Here is a 16,971-nt window from a genome sequence, read left to right as displayed (position 1 = left end):
AGAGAAAGGAGGCAGAATTGATTCAGCCCTCCCAAGAAAGAAGTCCTTCTCAGGAGTTGGAAGCCACCCGAAGCAGTCACCAAGCTTTGGAAATGTCAACCATGGCAAACAAAGGCCAGAGTTTCTTCTCTGCCAAAGAAAACGTGCAAACATTTCCGTTGGTGACGTTGGACTGCACACATGCACACCCACGTAATACACATACAGTCGTCCCTCGGTATCCACGGAGGATTGGTTTCAGGACCCACGATACCAAAATCTGCGGTGGCGCAAGTCCCTTATGTATAAATACCTTATAATGAAAGGTATTTGCATATAACCTACGCACATCCTCCTATATACTTTAAATCATTTCTAGATTATTTATAATAAAAACACAATGTAAATGTCATTTAAATAGTTGTAAATACAACATGAATGTTATGTAAGTAGTTTCTGGAGCGCAGTAAATTCAAGTTTTGCTTTTTAGAACTTCCTGGAATTTTTTTTCCCCAAATATTTTCAATCTTGTGGTTGGTTGAATCCGTGGGTGCGGAACCTGCAGATATGGAGGACCAACTGTATACATGCCCCATTCACATCACAGTACCTGTGGTTTTAGGAGGCTCCTGAGGTCCGCCCTGCCAGCCGTACTGTGGGTATCCTTGGTAGGGGTACCCCTGAGGAGGTGGGTAGGGTCCGCCCACAGGTCCTGGAGGGTAGACCTCAGGCCCCATCGGTTGCTGTGGATAAGGTGGGTATGGAGCCGTCGGACCGGGGCCTGGATACGGTGGAGGGTTCCCTTGGTTCATCAGGGACCTGCCGAGTACACCTAAGAGACAGACATTGAAAGTTATTTGCATTTAATCTGGGGAAATCGTTAGGATAAAAACTGTAATCATGAGATCATTTACAAATTGCCTTAAAGATGTCTTAAACCTCTTGCACATCTTCAGCTCTGCCCATTTTGTTTCCTTCTCACCATCACAATTGGCAAATATCTTATGTATCTGTTTGCCTTTTGTCTGCCTCCCCCACTAGACTACAGGCTGTGACAGCAGGAATCACGTCAGTTTTGGGTCATCACCATGACCCTGGAGCTTAGCATAGTGACTGGCACAAGGCAGGCCCCTCAGTAAATGTGCTGAATGAAGAACAGATTATTATTTTGTTTTTTAATTCTCTAAAATATCCATAAATGTGATTGGATAGCTCTAAGAAGGAGGCAGAAAGTCTAACAGCATTAATTATGAATCAGATCAGCAGAGGCTGACCCGGTGACAGAAATCCTCCAACAAACAGGGCTGGGCCACAGTGGGGTTTTCTAACAAGCAGCAACGCCAGCAGTGAGTGACCAGTGAGGGTAAGGGTTGCCCCCACCCCGGGCACTGGGTGATCTGCTTGCTCTCCCGAGACCCACGGCTCTGAGCAGCTGAGCAGTGTGCTCGGTTGTCGCTACACAGAGGGCAGAGCTGTCCACAGAGCATGCCAAGCACCTCCTCTGACCATCCAGGCTCCCAGGACGCTGGAGCACTCCCCAGGAGCCCCCACTTTGTTTTACAGGTTCCTGTTCTGGGTGGTTTGCTTCTATGAGGGAGGCCATTTCTGCCCAGTCCCCAAAGCCTTTTATCCATTCTCTTGATTGGGCCTGAAGTCTGGAGGGGGCCAGCATCTCCTTTCTATCATCTCTGTAGCCCCCGAAGTGCCTGACACAATGACTTCCTGATTAAAAGCATTACTGGGGAATGCAAAGTACATATATTCTGGATGAACATGATTGCTGTCATCTTGCTGCCTTGTACTGTCACCCCTCTCCTGTACTGATATTTAACGTTTTACCTATCGGAGTAAGTTAATAGAGGGAAGAGTCTCATACTCAAAATTTAATAATTTCACCATTAATTCTTTTTCATAATATGCAATCAATAAATTCATAAATGACTCTATAAGAAGAACAGAGTAGCCATAAAGAAAGGTTCCCGGGGCTTCCCTGGTGGCTCAGTGGTTGAGAATCTGCCTGCCAATGCAGGGGACACGGGTTCGAGCCCTGGTCTGGGAAGATCCCACATGCCGCGGAGCAACTGGGCCCGTGAGCCGCAACTACTGAGCCTGGGCGTCTGGAGCCTGTGCTCCGCAACAAGAGAGGCCGCGATAGTGAGAGGCCCGCGCACCGCGATGAAGAGTGGCCCCGCTTGCCACAACTGGAGAAAGCCCTCACACAGAAACGAAGACCCAACACAGCCATAAATAAATAAAATTAAAAAAAAAAAAAAAAAAAAGAAAGGTTCCCTAGAAAATCTGCCTTAAAATAGTGGACTTTGCTGGCTGCCCACACAACAACCACATCCCCCTTCATAATAAGTAAGATTTCCAGTTAAGTATCCATTCTTTCTTCCTGTAGTTCATGTGCTTTGGGGAAGCTCATTCCTTACCATTTCCAGGGTGAGCCCAATCTAACCTAAGCCAATCCAGGTCACTCTTTCTTCTTTTCCATCAAGACTGATTCAAGGACTCCAGGACTAAGCCAATCACAAATGGCACCCCTTGGCCACTCAGATTAGTTCGAAAGTGGTTTGATCAGTTAAAATCTTGGGGCTTGGGCTTCCCTGGTGGCAAAGTGGTTAAGAATCCGCCTGCCAATGCAGAGGACAAGGGTTCAAGCCCTGGTCCGGGAAGTTCCCACATCCCGCGGAGCAATGAAGCCCGCGAGCCACAACTACGCAAGCCCGCGTGACTAGAGCCCATGCTCCGCAACAAGAGAAGCCAACACAATGAGAAGCCCACGCACCACAACAAAGAGTAGCCCCCGCTCGCCGCAACTAGAGAAAGCACGCACGCAGCAAGGAAGAGCCAATGCAGCCAAAAATAAATAAATAAATAAATTTAACAACAACAACAAAAATCTTGGGGCTCTCCTGACACACTCCCAACCTTCCCTTCCCCTTAACACAGTCAAATACACGGTCTAGCAAGGACACGGCCTACAAAACTGCTGACTGCCAATCTGCAGCCGTGAGGGAGCCACCAGCCTTAAGATGAAGTAGCTACTTCAGAAAGGTAGAGCAGAAAGAAGGAAAGAAATGGGATTCCAGGGACTTCCCTAGTGGTCCAGTGGTTAAGACTCTGCACTCCCAATGCAGGGGGCCTGGGTTCAATCCCTAGTCAGGGGACTACATCCCACATGCCGCAACTAAAAAAAAAAAAAAAAAAAAAAAAGATCCCACATGCTGCAATGAAGATCCCGTGTGCAGCAACTAAGACCCAACGCAGCCACATACATACATACATACATAACTAAATAATTAAAAAAAAAAAAGAAAGAAATGGGATTCCAGATGACTTTATAATAGCTCATAAATCAGATTAAAACCCAACTTAACCTAAGCTACCTCTGTAGAATTTCCACTACTAGGAACCAATAGTAAGGTAAGCTAATGAACCCCTCTGATTGATGTTCAAGCAAGCAGACATTTATGCAGTGCTGACTGTGCCTGGCACTGTGCCAAGTAGCGGGGTACAAAAATGGATATGCTTCAAATCCTTTCCCTGGACAACAGGTTAAAAAGACAAACATAAGGATGGTGGTTTTTAGAAAAAGGGGTAAACAGACTGCTGGGTAGCAGTAGGGGCTTAAACCCAGTGAGAGGAGGTGGGAGTCAGGAGAGTGTCACTTGAAGGAGGGGATAATAAACTGAAACTTTGTAAGATGAAATCGGAATGGCTGGAAGATCTCTCTTTTGACCTCATCTGCATTCTGTCTCTCATTCTTCTTTCTTCAGGGGCCTGGCAGGGATTCAGAAAAGAACTAGAGTTCTTTCCCTTCTTTGCTCTCTGGTCTATGCCAACGTGGCATTACACTCTGACCTGGAAATGGCCTTTCCCTTTACCCTAAACCAAAGGCTCACGGTGACAAACACTGCATTCATCACGTGAACCTGGGCACCTAACTGCTGACTACTTCTGCATTTCCTCTCTCCTACCTGGAAGGCTGTGGTAAACCTAGTGAGCCCTGGTTAACACAGAAATCAGTCTCATTAACCCCCCTACAGCTATTCCATTAGTTATTTTTTAAGTCACAGAAGTAGAACACAGCCATCATAACTACTCTTTCCTGAAGTTCAGTGTGTGTGTGTGTGTGTGTGTGTGTGTGTGTGTGTGTGTGTGTGTGTGTGTGTGTGTGTCCCCTCTGTACTGACCTAATTCCATCAAAACTGTAGTTTAACTTCATTAATCCAACAAGACCCTGTAATAATGATCATTCTCCCTCTAGCAAAGTCTATACCTATATGTCTCTGAAGACACTGCCCTTCTAAAAACAATGAGCAGTGAGAAGGAACAGAGAACAAAGTGTTTAGAACTATCACAACCTCACACCTCAATGTTTCATGACTTTTCTTGATCGATCTATGTGTATCTATTCCTCATTATTCCTGGGACCCTCAAAACTCTCCCAAATGTATGTGTCCTCCCCCTTCTCCCTCAATCATGTTTCCCCCTCATTTTTAGTATGTAACTTTCTCCCTCTGCCTGAGAAATTGCTTTATGTCTGGGGTCAGGGGAACCCCATATACTACTCAGGGGCACTTATAAAGAGCATAAGCCATACAGATGCTCTACTGTCATGACCCACCCCCACCCCACACTCTGTCCTGTGTTCCCAGAACACAGTCACCTTAGAGGAATAAAATCTGGAACTATTTTCAGTTTCCTCTAAGCAGGAAAAAATTCCCAGTAAGAGAACAGCAAAAGTCATAGAAATAGCATCTGTGTCAAGATCAAAGATTCCAGAGCTGGCATCCGAAAAGCAGGAGTTCACCCAGTGGGAATCAACTGTTCCCATGCTTGTACAGAAGCAAACCCAAGTAAAGAAAGATTCCTTCACATTGACACAGTCTAGTACAAACCACTTAACATAACCAGAATATAAATGAGCTTTAAATTTAAGGTATGATACAAAACTTTAAAACATGAATGTTTTCCCTTATAAATTTGGTCGGGTGAAATGTAAGCTCTACTATAGCAGAGTGTGTTACACTGAGGGTCAAATGTAAACAGTGGAAATTGTAGCATTAAAGACAAATCACAGCTCCAAAAGAGACAGCTCAAATCAAGCAGCAGCTAAGATCCATTAAAACTGCATTGAATCTGGGCTTCCCTGGTGGCGCAGTGGTTGAGAATCCACCTGCCAGTGCAGGGGACACGGGTTCGAGCCCTGGTCCGGGAAGATCCTGCATGCCGTGGAGCAGCTGGGCCCGTGAGCCACAATTACTGAGCCTGCACTCTAGAGCGCACGAGCCACAACTACTGAGCCCACGTGCCACAACTACTGAGGCCTGTGTGCCTGGAGTCTGTGCTCAGCAACAAGAGAAGCCACCACAACGAGAAGCACACGAATCGCAACAAAGAGTAGCCCCCACTCGCCGCAACCAGAGAAAAGCCTGTGCGCAGTGACGAAGACACAACACAGCCAGAAACAATAAATAAATAAAATAAAATAATAATAAAATAAATTTTTTAAAAAAACCACTGCATTGAATCTATTTGCAAAAGAATTCAGAGTAATGATAGTAAAGATGATCCAAGATCTCAGGAAAAGAATGGAGGCACAGACCGAGAAGATACAAGAAATGTTTAACAAAGAGCTAGAAGATCTAAAGAACAAACAAATGGAGATGAACAATACAGCAACCGAAGTGAAAAATACACTAGAAAAAATCAATAGCAGAATAAATGAGGCAGAAGAACAGGTGAGCTGGAAGACAGAATGGTGGGAATCACTGCCATGGAACAAAATAAAGAAAAAAGTATGAAAAGAAATGAAGACAGTCTCAGAGACCTCTGGGACAACATGAAACACACTAACATTTGCATTATAGGGGTCCCAGAAGGAGAAGAAAGAGAGAAAGGACTTGAGAAAATATTTGAAGAGATAATAGCTGAAAACTTCCCTAGCATGGGAAAGGAAACAGTCACCCAAGTCCAGGAAGCACAGAGATAAACCCAAGGAGGAACACGCTGAGACACACAGTCAAATTGACAAAAAATTAAAGACAAAGAGAAAATATTAAAAGCAACAAGGAAAGGGACTTCCCTGGTGGCACAGTGGTTAAGAATCTGCCTTCCAGTGCAGGGGATGTGGGTTCAATCCCTGGTCAGGGAACTAGATCCCACATGCATGCCACAACTAAGGAGCCTGCTGGCAGCAACTAAGGAGCACATAGGCTGCAACTAAGGAGCCGGTGAGCCGCAACTAAGGAGCCAGTGAGCCGCAACTAAGGAGCCCACCTGCTGCAGCTAAGACCCAGCACAACCAAAATAAATAAATAAAATAAAAATTTTAAAAAAGCAACAAGGGAAAAGCAACAAATAACATACAAGGGGGGAGTTCCCTGGCAGTCCAGTGGTTAGGACTCGGCACTTTCACTGCTGGGTGAAAGCCCTGGGTTCAATCCCTGTTGGGAAACTAACATCCCACAAGCTGCTTGGTGGAAAAACAAAAACAAAAAAACATACATGGGAATTCCCATAAAGTTATCAGCTGATTTTTCAGCAGAAACTGCAGGCCAGAGAGGAGTGGCATGATGTATTTAAAGTGATGAAAGGGAAGCACCTACAACCAAGAATACTCTACCCAGCAAGGCTCTCATTCAGATTTGACAGAGAAACCAAAAGCTTTACAGACAAGCAAAAGCTAAGAGAATTCAGCACCACCAGACCAGCTTCGCAACAAATGCTAAAGGAACTTCTCTACGTGGAAAAGAAAAGGCCACAACTAGAAATAAGAAAATTATAAATGGAAAAGCTCACCAGTAAAGGCAAATATACAGTAAAGGTAGGAAATCATCCGCACACAAATATGATATGAAAACCAGCAATCATGAAAAGAGGAGAGCACAAATGTAGGATATTAGAAATGAAATTGAAATTAAAAGACCAGCAACTTAAGACAATCATGTTTATATAGCTAGTGGGAAGCAGCTGCATAGCATAGGGAGATCAGCTCGGTGCTTTGTTACCCCTAGAGGGGTGGGATAGGGAGGGTGGGAGGGAGGGAGACACAAGAGGGAAGAGATATGGGGATATATGTATATGTATAACTGATTCACTTTGTTATAAAGCAGAAACTAACACACCTTTGTAAAGCAATTATACTCCAATAAAGATGTAAAAACATTAAAAAAATAATAATACAGTAAGATTCCACAGAGGGGGAAAAAAAACCAAAAAAACTTCATGGGAACCGCAAACCGAAAATCTACAATAGATAAAAAACGCACAAAAAAGAAAAAGCAATCCAAACACAACACTAAAGTTAGTCATCAAATCACAAGAGAAGAGAACGAAAGAGGAAGGGGAGAAAAAAGACCTACAAAAACAAATCCAAAATAATTAACAAAATGGCAATAGAAACATACATACCGATAATTACCTTAAATGTAAATGGATTAAATGCTCCAACCAAAAGATACAGAGTGGCTGAATGGATACAAAAACAAGACCTGTATATATGCTGTCTACAAGAGACCCAATTCAAATCTAGGGACACATAGAGACTGAAAGTGAAGGGATGGAAAAAGGTATTCCATGCAAATGGAAATCAAAAGAAAGCTGGAGTGGCAATACTCATATCAGACAAAGTAGACTTTAAAATAAAGACTGTTACAAGAGACAAAGAAGGACACTACATAATGATCAAGGGATCAATCCAAGAAGATATAACAATTGTAAATATATATGCACCCAACATAGGAGCACCTCAATATATAAGACAAATACTAACAGCCATAAAAGGAGGAATCGACAGTAACACAATAATAGTGAGGGACTTTAACACCCCACTTTGATCCATGGACAGATCATCCAGACAGAAAATCAATAAAGAAACACAGGCCTTAAATGACACATTAGACTACATGGACTTAATTTATATTTATAGAGCACTCCATCCAAAAACAGCAAAATACACATTCTTTTCAAGTGCACATGGAACATACTCCAGGACTGATCACACGCTGGGCCACAAAGCAAGCTTCGGTAAATTTAAGAAAACTGAAATCATGTGAAACATCTTTTCCAACCACAACACTGAGATTAGAAGTCAATTACCAGAAAAAAAAAAAACTGTAAAAAAACACAAACATGTGGAGGCTAAACAATATATTACTAAACAACCAATGCATCACCAAAGAAATCAAAGAGGAAATCAAAAAATACCTACAGACAAATGACAATGAAAACACAATGACCCAAAACCTATGGGACACAACAAAAGCAGTTCTAAGAGGGAAGTTTATAGCAATACAATCTTACCTCAGGAAACAAGAAAAATCTCAAACAACCTAACCTTACACCTAATGCAACCAGAGAAAGAACAAACAAAACCCAGAGTTAGTAGAAGGTAAGTAATAAAGATCAGAGCAGAAATAAATGAAATAGAGACAAAGAAAACAATAGAAAAGATCAATGAAACTAAAAGCTGGTTCTCTGAAAAGATAAACAAAATCAATAAATCTTTAGCCAGACTCACCAGAAAAAAAAGGGAGAAGGCTCAAATCAATAAAATTAGAAATGAAAAAGGAGATGTTACAACTGACACCACAAAAATACAGAGGATCATAACAGACTACTACAAACAGCTATATGCCAAAAAAATGGACAACCTAGAAGAAATGGACAAATTCTTAGAAAGGTACAACCTTCCAGGGCGGAACCAGGAAGAAATAGAAAATATGAACAGACCAATCACAAGTACTGAAATTGAAACTGTGATTTAAAAACTCCCAACAAACAAAAGTCCAGGACCAGATGGTTTCATAGGTGAATTCTATCAAACATTTAGAGAAAAGTTTACATCTATCCTTGTGAAACTATTCCAAAAAATTGCAAAGAAAGGAACACTCCCTAACTCATTCTATGAGGCCACCATCACCCTGATACCAAAACCAGACAAAGGTACCACAAAAAAAGAAAATTACAGGCCAATATCACTGATGAACATACACGCAAAAAGACTCGACAAAATACTAGCAAACCGAATCCAACAATACATTAAAAGGATCATACACCATGATCAAGTGGGATTCATCCCAGGAATGCAAGGAGTTTTCAGTATCTGCAAATCAATCAGTGTGATACACCACAATAACAAATTGAAGAATAGAAACCGTATGATCATCTCAATAGATGCATAAAAAGCTTTCAACAAAATTCAACACCCATTATGATAAAAACTCTCCAGAAAGTGGGCACAGAGGAAACATACCTCAACAAAATAAAGGCCATATATGACAAACCCACAGCTAACATCATACTCAATGGTGAAAAGCTGAAAGCGTTTTCTCTGAGATCAGGAACAAGACAAGGATGTCCACTCTTGCCACTTTTATTCAACATAGTTTTGGAAGTCCTAGCCATGGCAATTAGAGAAGAAAAACAAATAAAAGGAATACAAATTGGAAAAGAAAAAGTAAAGCTGTCACTGTTTGCAGATGACATGATACTATGCATAGATAATCCTAAAGAGGCCACTGGAAAACTACTAGAGCTAATCAATGAATTTGGTAAAGTTGCAGGATACAAAATTAATACACAGAAATCTGTTGCATTTTTATACACTAACAACAAAAGAGAAAGAAACAATCCCATTTGCCATCACATCAAAAAGAATAAAATACCTAGGAATAAACCTACCTAGGGAGACAAAAGACCTGTACTCTGAAAACTATAAGACGCTGATGAAAGAAATTGAAGATGACACAAACAGATGGAGAGATATACCATGTTCTTGGATTGGAAGAATCAATATTGTCAAAATGACTATACTACCCAACGCAATCTACAGATTCAATGCAATCCCTATCAAATTACCAATGGCATTTTTCACAGAACTAGAACAAAAAAAAATTTTTTTTTTCTCATGAACCATGTGCATGGCTAAAATTTTTTAAAATTTGTATGGAGACACAAAAGACCCTGAACAGCCAAAGCAATCTTGAGAAAGAAAAATGGAACTGGAGGAATCAGGCTCCCTGACTTCAGGCTATACCACAAAGCTACAGTCATCAAAACAGTATGGTACTGGCACAAAAACAGAAATATAGATCAATGGAACAGGATAGAAAGCCCAGAAATAAATCCAAGTACCTATGGTCAATTAATCTATGAGAAAGGAGGCAAGACTATACAGAAACGACAGTCTCTTCAAAACTGGTGCTGGGAAGACTGGACAGCTAACATGTAAAAGAATGGAATAGAATATTTTTTAACACCATGCACAAAAATAAACTCAAAATGGATTAAAGACCTATATGTAAGACCAGATACTGTAAAACTCTTAGAGGAAAACAGGCAGAATGCTCTATGACATAAAACACAGCAATATCTTTTTCGATCTGTCTCCTAGAGTAATGGAAATAAAAACAAAAATAAACAAATGGGACCTAACTAAACTCAAAAGCTTTTGCATAGCAAGGGAAACCATAAACAAAGTGAAAAGACAACCCACAGAGTGGGAGAAAATATTTGCAAACGATGTGACCAACAAGGGATTAATCTCCAAAATATACAAACAGCTCATGCAGCTCAATATAAAAAAACAAAACAAAACAAAAAAACAAAAAAAACCAACCCAATCAAAAAATGGGCAGAAGACCTAAACAGACTTTTCTCCAAAGAAGACATACAGATGGCCAACAGGCACATGAAAAGATGCTCAACACTGCTAATTGTTAGAGAAATGCAAATCAAAGCTATAATGAGATATCACCTCACCCCACTCAGAATGGCCATCATCAAAAAGCCTATGAACAACAGATGCTGGAGAGGGTACGGAGAAAAAAGGGAACCGTCCTACACTGTTGGTGGGAATGTAAATTGGTACAGCCACTATGGAGAACAGTATGGAGGTTCCTTAAAAAACTAAAAACAGAGCTATAGTACGATCCAGCAATCCCACTCCTAGGCATATATCCAGAGAAAACCATGGTTTGAAAGGATACATGCACCCCAGTGTTCACTGCAGCACTGTTTACAATAGCCAAGACATGGAAGCATGTCCATCAGCAGATGAATGTCCATCAGCAGATGAATGGATAAAGAAGATGTGGTACATATATACAATGGCATATTACTCAGCCATAAAAAAGAATGAAATAATGCCATTTGCAGCAATATGGACGTGGAGACTATCATACTAAGTGAAGTAAGTCAGGCAGAGAAGGACAAATATCATATGATACTGCTTATATGTGGAATCTAAAAAAAAATGATACAAACGAATTTATTTACAAAACAGAAACAGACTTACAGACTTAGAGAACAAACTTATGGTTACCAAACGGGAAACATGGGGGCGGGGAGATAAGTTGGGAGTTTGGGATTGACGTGTACACACTCTATATTTAAAAGAGATAACCAGCAAGGGCCTACTGTACAGCACAAGGAACTCTACTCAATATTCTGTAATAACCTAAATGGGAAAAGAATCTGAAAACAAAGATACATGTATATGTACAACTGAATCACTTTGCCGTTCACCTGAAACTAGCACAACATTGTAAATCAACTATACTCCAATATAAAACAAAAATTAAAAAAAAAAAAAAGGCTGCACTGAACACTCTTATCTGAGGATCCCACTCAAGACATGCTCAGAGTCATAGGATTTTCAGTCATTCAGCCATACAATGAGAAGAGCAGAAACTATTCTTTCGGAAAGTGGCCCATGGAGGTAAGATCACAATAAAAGACCTCATCAAAGTAGAGACGAAGGAAAGAATAATAATTTTCAAAGTTATTTTTTAAATGACAAGACACCTGGTAGCGTGGCACTGACCCTGCAGGCAGTAGGGTGGAGAATGTTCCTCTGGAAAAACTGAGCAGCCCTAAGGGGAAAAAATTATTGATAATAATACTCGAGGAGACTTCAGTGACTCACCCAGTCACTCCACAGAAAAGCCCATGCACGCAGAACTTCTAATCAGCTTTTTATTGCCTCATAAATAAATGAATGAACAAGGATTATCAAGACATTTGAGGAAAGCCTGCAACATAAAAGAACAAAACAAAACAGAAAAAAGAAAAAACAACCCAAACGTCCAAAAAAAAAGAATAAATTATGGTACATCTATATAATAGTTCCTTTGCAATTATTCTTAATTTGAAGCATGATATAATAGTAAGTGTAGAAAAATGTAAAAGCATGATCCCATTTTCTTTAAAATAAATATTAATAAATGGATCAGTGTTACAGAATGAAGAATTCTACAAGAGACCCACACAGTAGTCACCTAATTTAATAGAAAGGCACCACTGCAACTCAGAAAGTAAAAATTAATCTTTCCAATAAATAGTGCTGGCTATTCTAATGGGAGAAAATAAAAAAATGAACCTTGATCTCCATCCTTATAAACCAAGAATAATTCACACTATACCCTGGACACAATCACACTTTTAGAACAAAGTTTATAATATATTCATGACTTTGGAAATATTTATCTTACGACCCAGCAACTCTACTCTTAGATATATACTGAAGTAAAATGAGTGCGTTAAGTCCACCAAAGACATATGTAAGAATAGTCAGTGACTTCCCTGGTGGTCCAGCGGTTAAGACTCCGTGCTTCCAGTGCAGAGGGCGCGGGTTCGATATCTGGTCAGAGAACTAAGATCCCACATTCCCACATGCAGCACGGCATGGCCAAAAAAAAAAAAAAAAAGGAATGGTCAAAGCAGCTTGATTTATTATAGCCCCAAACCGGAAACTATCCAAATGTTCATCAACAGCAGAACAGAAAGATTACGGTATAGTTATACAATAGAAACTGCCCAGCAATAAGGAAAGAACAATTACTACATGCAGCAACGTGGATGAGTCCCAAAGACAATGATGAACAAAAGAAGCCAGACTCAACAGACTTCACACTGTAAGATTCCATTTATATGAGGTTCAAACAGCCAAAACGAATCTACGGATATTGACTGGAAGAGGCACAAGAGGAGACTTCTGGGATGATGGAGATGTTCCACATCTTGAGCTGAGTCATGATTACATGGAACAGTTTTGGAGTTGTACATTAAGATTTCCATGCTTTGAGCCGCATAGCACAGGAAGATCAGCTCGGTGCTTTGTGACCACCTAGAGGGGTGGGATGGGGAGGGTGGGAGGGAGGGAGATGCAAGAGGGAAGAGAAATGGGAACATATTGTATATGTATAACTGATTCACTTTGTTATAAAGCAGAAGCTAACACACCATTGTAAGGCAATTATACTTCAATAAAGATGTTTAAAAAAAAAAAAAAAAAAGATTTCCATGCTTTGGCAGACAAGCCTGGGAAGGACTGAGGGGACAGTCCTGAGGAGCCTTGATTAAAATGGGAAAAAAAGAAAAAAAAAAGATTTTCATGCTTTAAGTGTACAGTAACAGTAGACAGACAAAATTTGGCTAGAAGGAAAAAACATTTATAGTGGTTTTCCCTGGGTGCTGGAATTATTGGCAATTGTTATTTATTCTGTATGTTTGAAAATTTCAATAAGGAACCTACATAGTCAGAAAAAAAATAAGTTTTCTTAGTGCTTTTTGGTATTTTCATATTACCCACCTCTTTTTTTTTTTTTAATGGCTAGAATGCCTCTGTAGACCTCCTGTCCCCTTCTAGTGCCCCAATTTCCCTTCCTATTATTAATTTTCCCTTGTGGATAAACTATTTTATATATGTTCTTCACTGCTTTTTACAGTGATTTTTGTAATTGTGATTCTTTTTTTGGGGGGGGGGGCGGGCATGCCATGCAGAATGTGGTATCTTAGTTCCCCGACCAGGGATCGAACCCGTGCCCCCTGCAGTGGACGTGCAGAGTCTTAACCACTGGACTGCCAGGGAAGTCCCATGATTCTTTTTTTCACAAGACACTTCAGCTTCTTAAGTTCTTTAAATGTTTTTTCTCTGCTTCAAACTGAGAAGTCACTTGGCTAAGTACCAAACATGGGGTTAAAAAAAAAATTCTCTTGGTTACTTGCAGACTTCCCTACCTTGGAACTAGTCTTATCTTCAAAGCCAGAAGTCATGCTTATCCCTCCATCTTTACATATCCTTCTTGGGAATTTATAAAATTGTAAAGTTTTTTTAAAAAAGGGCTGATTTTACTCTAAAGACCTCCTCTGTGTCTTTTCTGAACTCCCTAATTAGCTGGCCTTTTAATAGGATCTTCATAAATAGATTATTTTATATACTAGGTCCCTCAGTTTTTCTTGATTCTCATACCCATAATTTTGGTTATGGTTTGTTGGGCTAAAAAAAGCTTTAGAATTACTGGTTTTGTGCTGCTCTATCATCTCAGGTTTACAGTTTTTGTTAAATTTTGGCATTGATGTGTTTGTTTATTCCATTCACACAGTCATTTGTTCCTTCTATAAAAAGTAGAGACAGTAGGTCAGGGAAGCCAGAGAAGGCTTCTAACGGGAAGCAATGATCACACCCGAGAGTTAGGCAGAAAGGGAAATGCAGATTACTCAACCTTCACACTCCGGTCAGAGATAACGCTCACAAACAGCCTTGCTAAGAGCAGACTTTCAGGATCACTGCAGCTTCTTTTTCTATAGTTATCCTTTATTTCTTTTAATAGGAGTCATGTAATTTTATTCGTTTGCTTGTCAGATACTATTGGCAGACCTAATCATTTGTTTATTCAACATTATTAAGTACTTACTACATGACAAGCCCAGTACTGAGGATATGAGAGAAAGAACTCTAGCTCCCTTCCTCTTCCCCTTCAGTATCACTGATAATAAAAATAAAATTATTGGGACTTCCCTGGTGGCACAGTGGATAAGAATCCACCTGCCAACGCAGGAGACACAGGTTCGATCCTTGGTCTGGGAAGATCCCACATGCCATGGAACAACTAAGCCCATGCGCCACAACTACTGAGCCTGTACTCTAGAGTCTGCGAGCCACAACTACTGAAGCCCACACGCCTAGAGCCCGTACTCCGCGACAAGAGAAGCTACCGCAATGAGAGGCCTGCCCACCGCAACAAAGAGTAGCCCCTACTCAACACAACTAGAGACAGCCTGCACGCTGCAAGGAAGACCCAACACAGCCATAAATAAATAAATTTATTTTAAAAAGTAATTAGAAAAAAGGTTGTAGCTTCCACATCAACTATTGGAATCCTTTAAAATAAATTAATAAAATTAAAATTAAAATTAAATTATCTTTTCCATTCGTCTGTTATTGCATCAGATGGAAAATGCTGGAAGTTCTCCAAATTTCAAGGGTATGGTGAGGGGGGTTTGGCTATACAGACTAGACACTTGGGCTGGTTCAGAGGGCGGTCACCTCAAAGAGTCATGCAAGTTTAATGAAACTCAGGTACAAGTAGAGCCCGAGTGACCCCGCCAACAGGGGAAGTGGGTCCACATATAGTGTGAGCCTGCGGTGAGCCGAGAAAAGAAGCAATGGCATCAAATCTGAACCCCAAAGCCAAAGCCACAAGAAGAGGCATTCCACAACTGCAGGCCTTCACCTAGGAAAAACCTACTCCTGACATGTACAGCTCTACAGTGGGGCCCTGGGGAATAGTAACAGCAGGGATTCACTTCTACTGATTTTTTTTTTGGCCGCACGGCATGCAGGATCTTAGTTCCCCGACCAGGGATTGAACCTGCGCCCTCCACAGTGAAAGCATGGAGCCTTAACAACTGGACGGCCAGGGAAGTCCTGGGATTCACTTCTAAAAGGTGGTAGTGATGTTCCCAATAACAGAGCAACACCAGGAGAACTCTGATAGTTGACAGTTATCCTAACATGGACAAGATCTTTGTTTTAATGACTTGCTCACTATTTCTAACACATTTGGCTGTGTTACCATTTCCTAAGTTGCTTTTCTTTGGGGGACAGGCTGGAAGGAGACAACCTGCTGTTTTACTTCATTATTGTCTAAATACTGATGCTGGTGTCAACCTCTCAAATATTATTAGCCATCCCCTACCTCATCCATGATCTTTTGTTTGCCAGAGAGTTAACCAGGCCCAGAGCTGTCCTCATATAATCAGCGAATGAATAAACCAGAGCAGGTCTTCTGTATCAGCATTTTGGCTTGTGGCTTTAGAATAGCCTCTCAGTGGAATGCACATTGACACAGAGCTCAGAAATGGGACCCTTCACTGAACAAGGGCATCAAAATGCACATAGGAGGCAAAAAATAATAGTGGATCATCCACCTCTGGAGGCCCTGTCCTAGAGTAATGAGGAGGTTCACTGTCTTATTTTCCTTTCTCACAAAGGCTATAAAAACTACATATTGCTTGTATAACTGAGTTACACACAAAACTAAAAAAATCTACAAACTATTTGGTTTGCTAAAGCCATTCAGGTAATTGCTTTAAGCCACTGTCCCCAACATTAAGCTAACACAAAAATGTAAGTATTCTCCATTTGTCCTGATATATTAGATGAATAGTAAAGACTGAAAAGTCATACCCACACTAATAATCCACAGTAGTTCAACATTATTTGAAAATATGGCTATAGCCAATCTCATCTCCCTTCAACAATAAACTTGGTATGTTCATTTTAGTATGTTCCAGCCTTGGAGAGTTTGAGGGAATCCAGAGAAGTTCCCCTCGACAGAGGAAAACACATCATCTGCTAAAATCTTGTTGCATAAAGCTTTCTGTACAGAACCTCTGGCTGGATCCTGGATCCTGGCCTATTGCTCTCTAGGGGATAAGATCTATAACATTTACTAAACAGCCCTTTAAAAAAAAAATCGCTACCTGAATTACTCAACCATCAAAAAGAATGAAATAATTCCATTTGTAGCAACATGGATGGACCTAGAGATTATCATCCTAAGCGAAGTAAATAAGAAAGGGAAAGACAAACACCATATGATATCACTTATATGTGGAATCTAAAATACAACACAAATCAACATATCTATGAAACAGAGACTCACAGAAATAGAAAACAGACTTGTGGTTGCCAAGGGG

At 40.6% G+C, this 16,971-nt stretch overlaps 1 protein-coding gene across 4 annotated transcripts in view; it reads right to left on the bottom strand.

Annotated features, from left to right (window-relative positions):
• CYSTM1 (cysteine rich transmembrane module containing 1) overlaps positions 1 to 16,971 on the bottom strand; it is a 70,341-nt gene that overhangs the window by 42,941 nt on the left and 10,429 nt on the right. For all 4 annotated transcript variants that reach the window (XM_082378724.1, XM_082378727.1, XM_082378726.1 and 1 more), the window contains exon 2: positions 590 to 811. In XM_082378724.1, coding sequence (XP_082234850.1) covers positions 590 to 791 — 202 coding nt within the window. In that variant the 5' untranslated portion in view covers positions 792 to 811. The remainder of the gene's footprint in view (positions 1 to 589; positions 812 to 16,971) is intronic.

This window comes from Balaenoptera borealis, assembly GCF_965194805.1.
Source record: "Balaenoptera borealis genome assembly, chromosome: 2".
In the NCBI taxonomy this organism is placed as follows: Eukaryota; Metazoa; Chordata; class Mammalia; order Artiodactyla; family Balaenopteridae; genus Balaenoptera; species Balaenoptera borealis.
The sequence above is the reverse complement of the archived record's forward strand: the minus strand, read 5'-3'. Positions and strand labels throughout refer to the sequence as shown.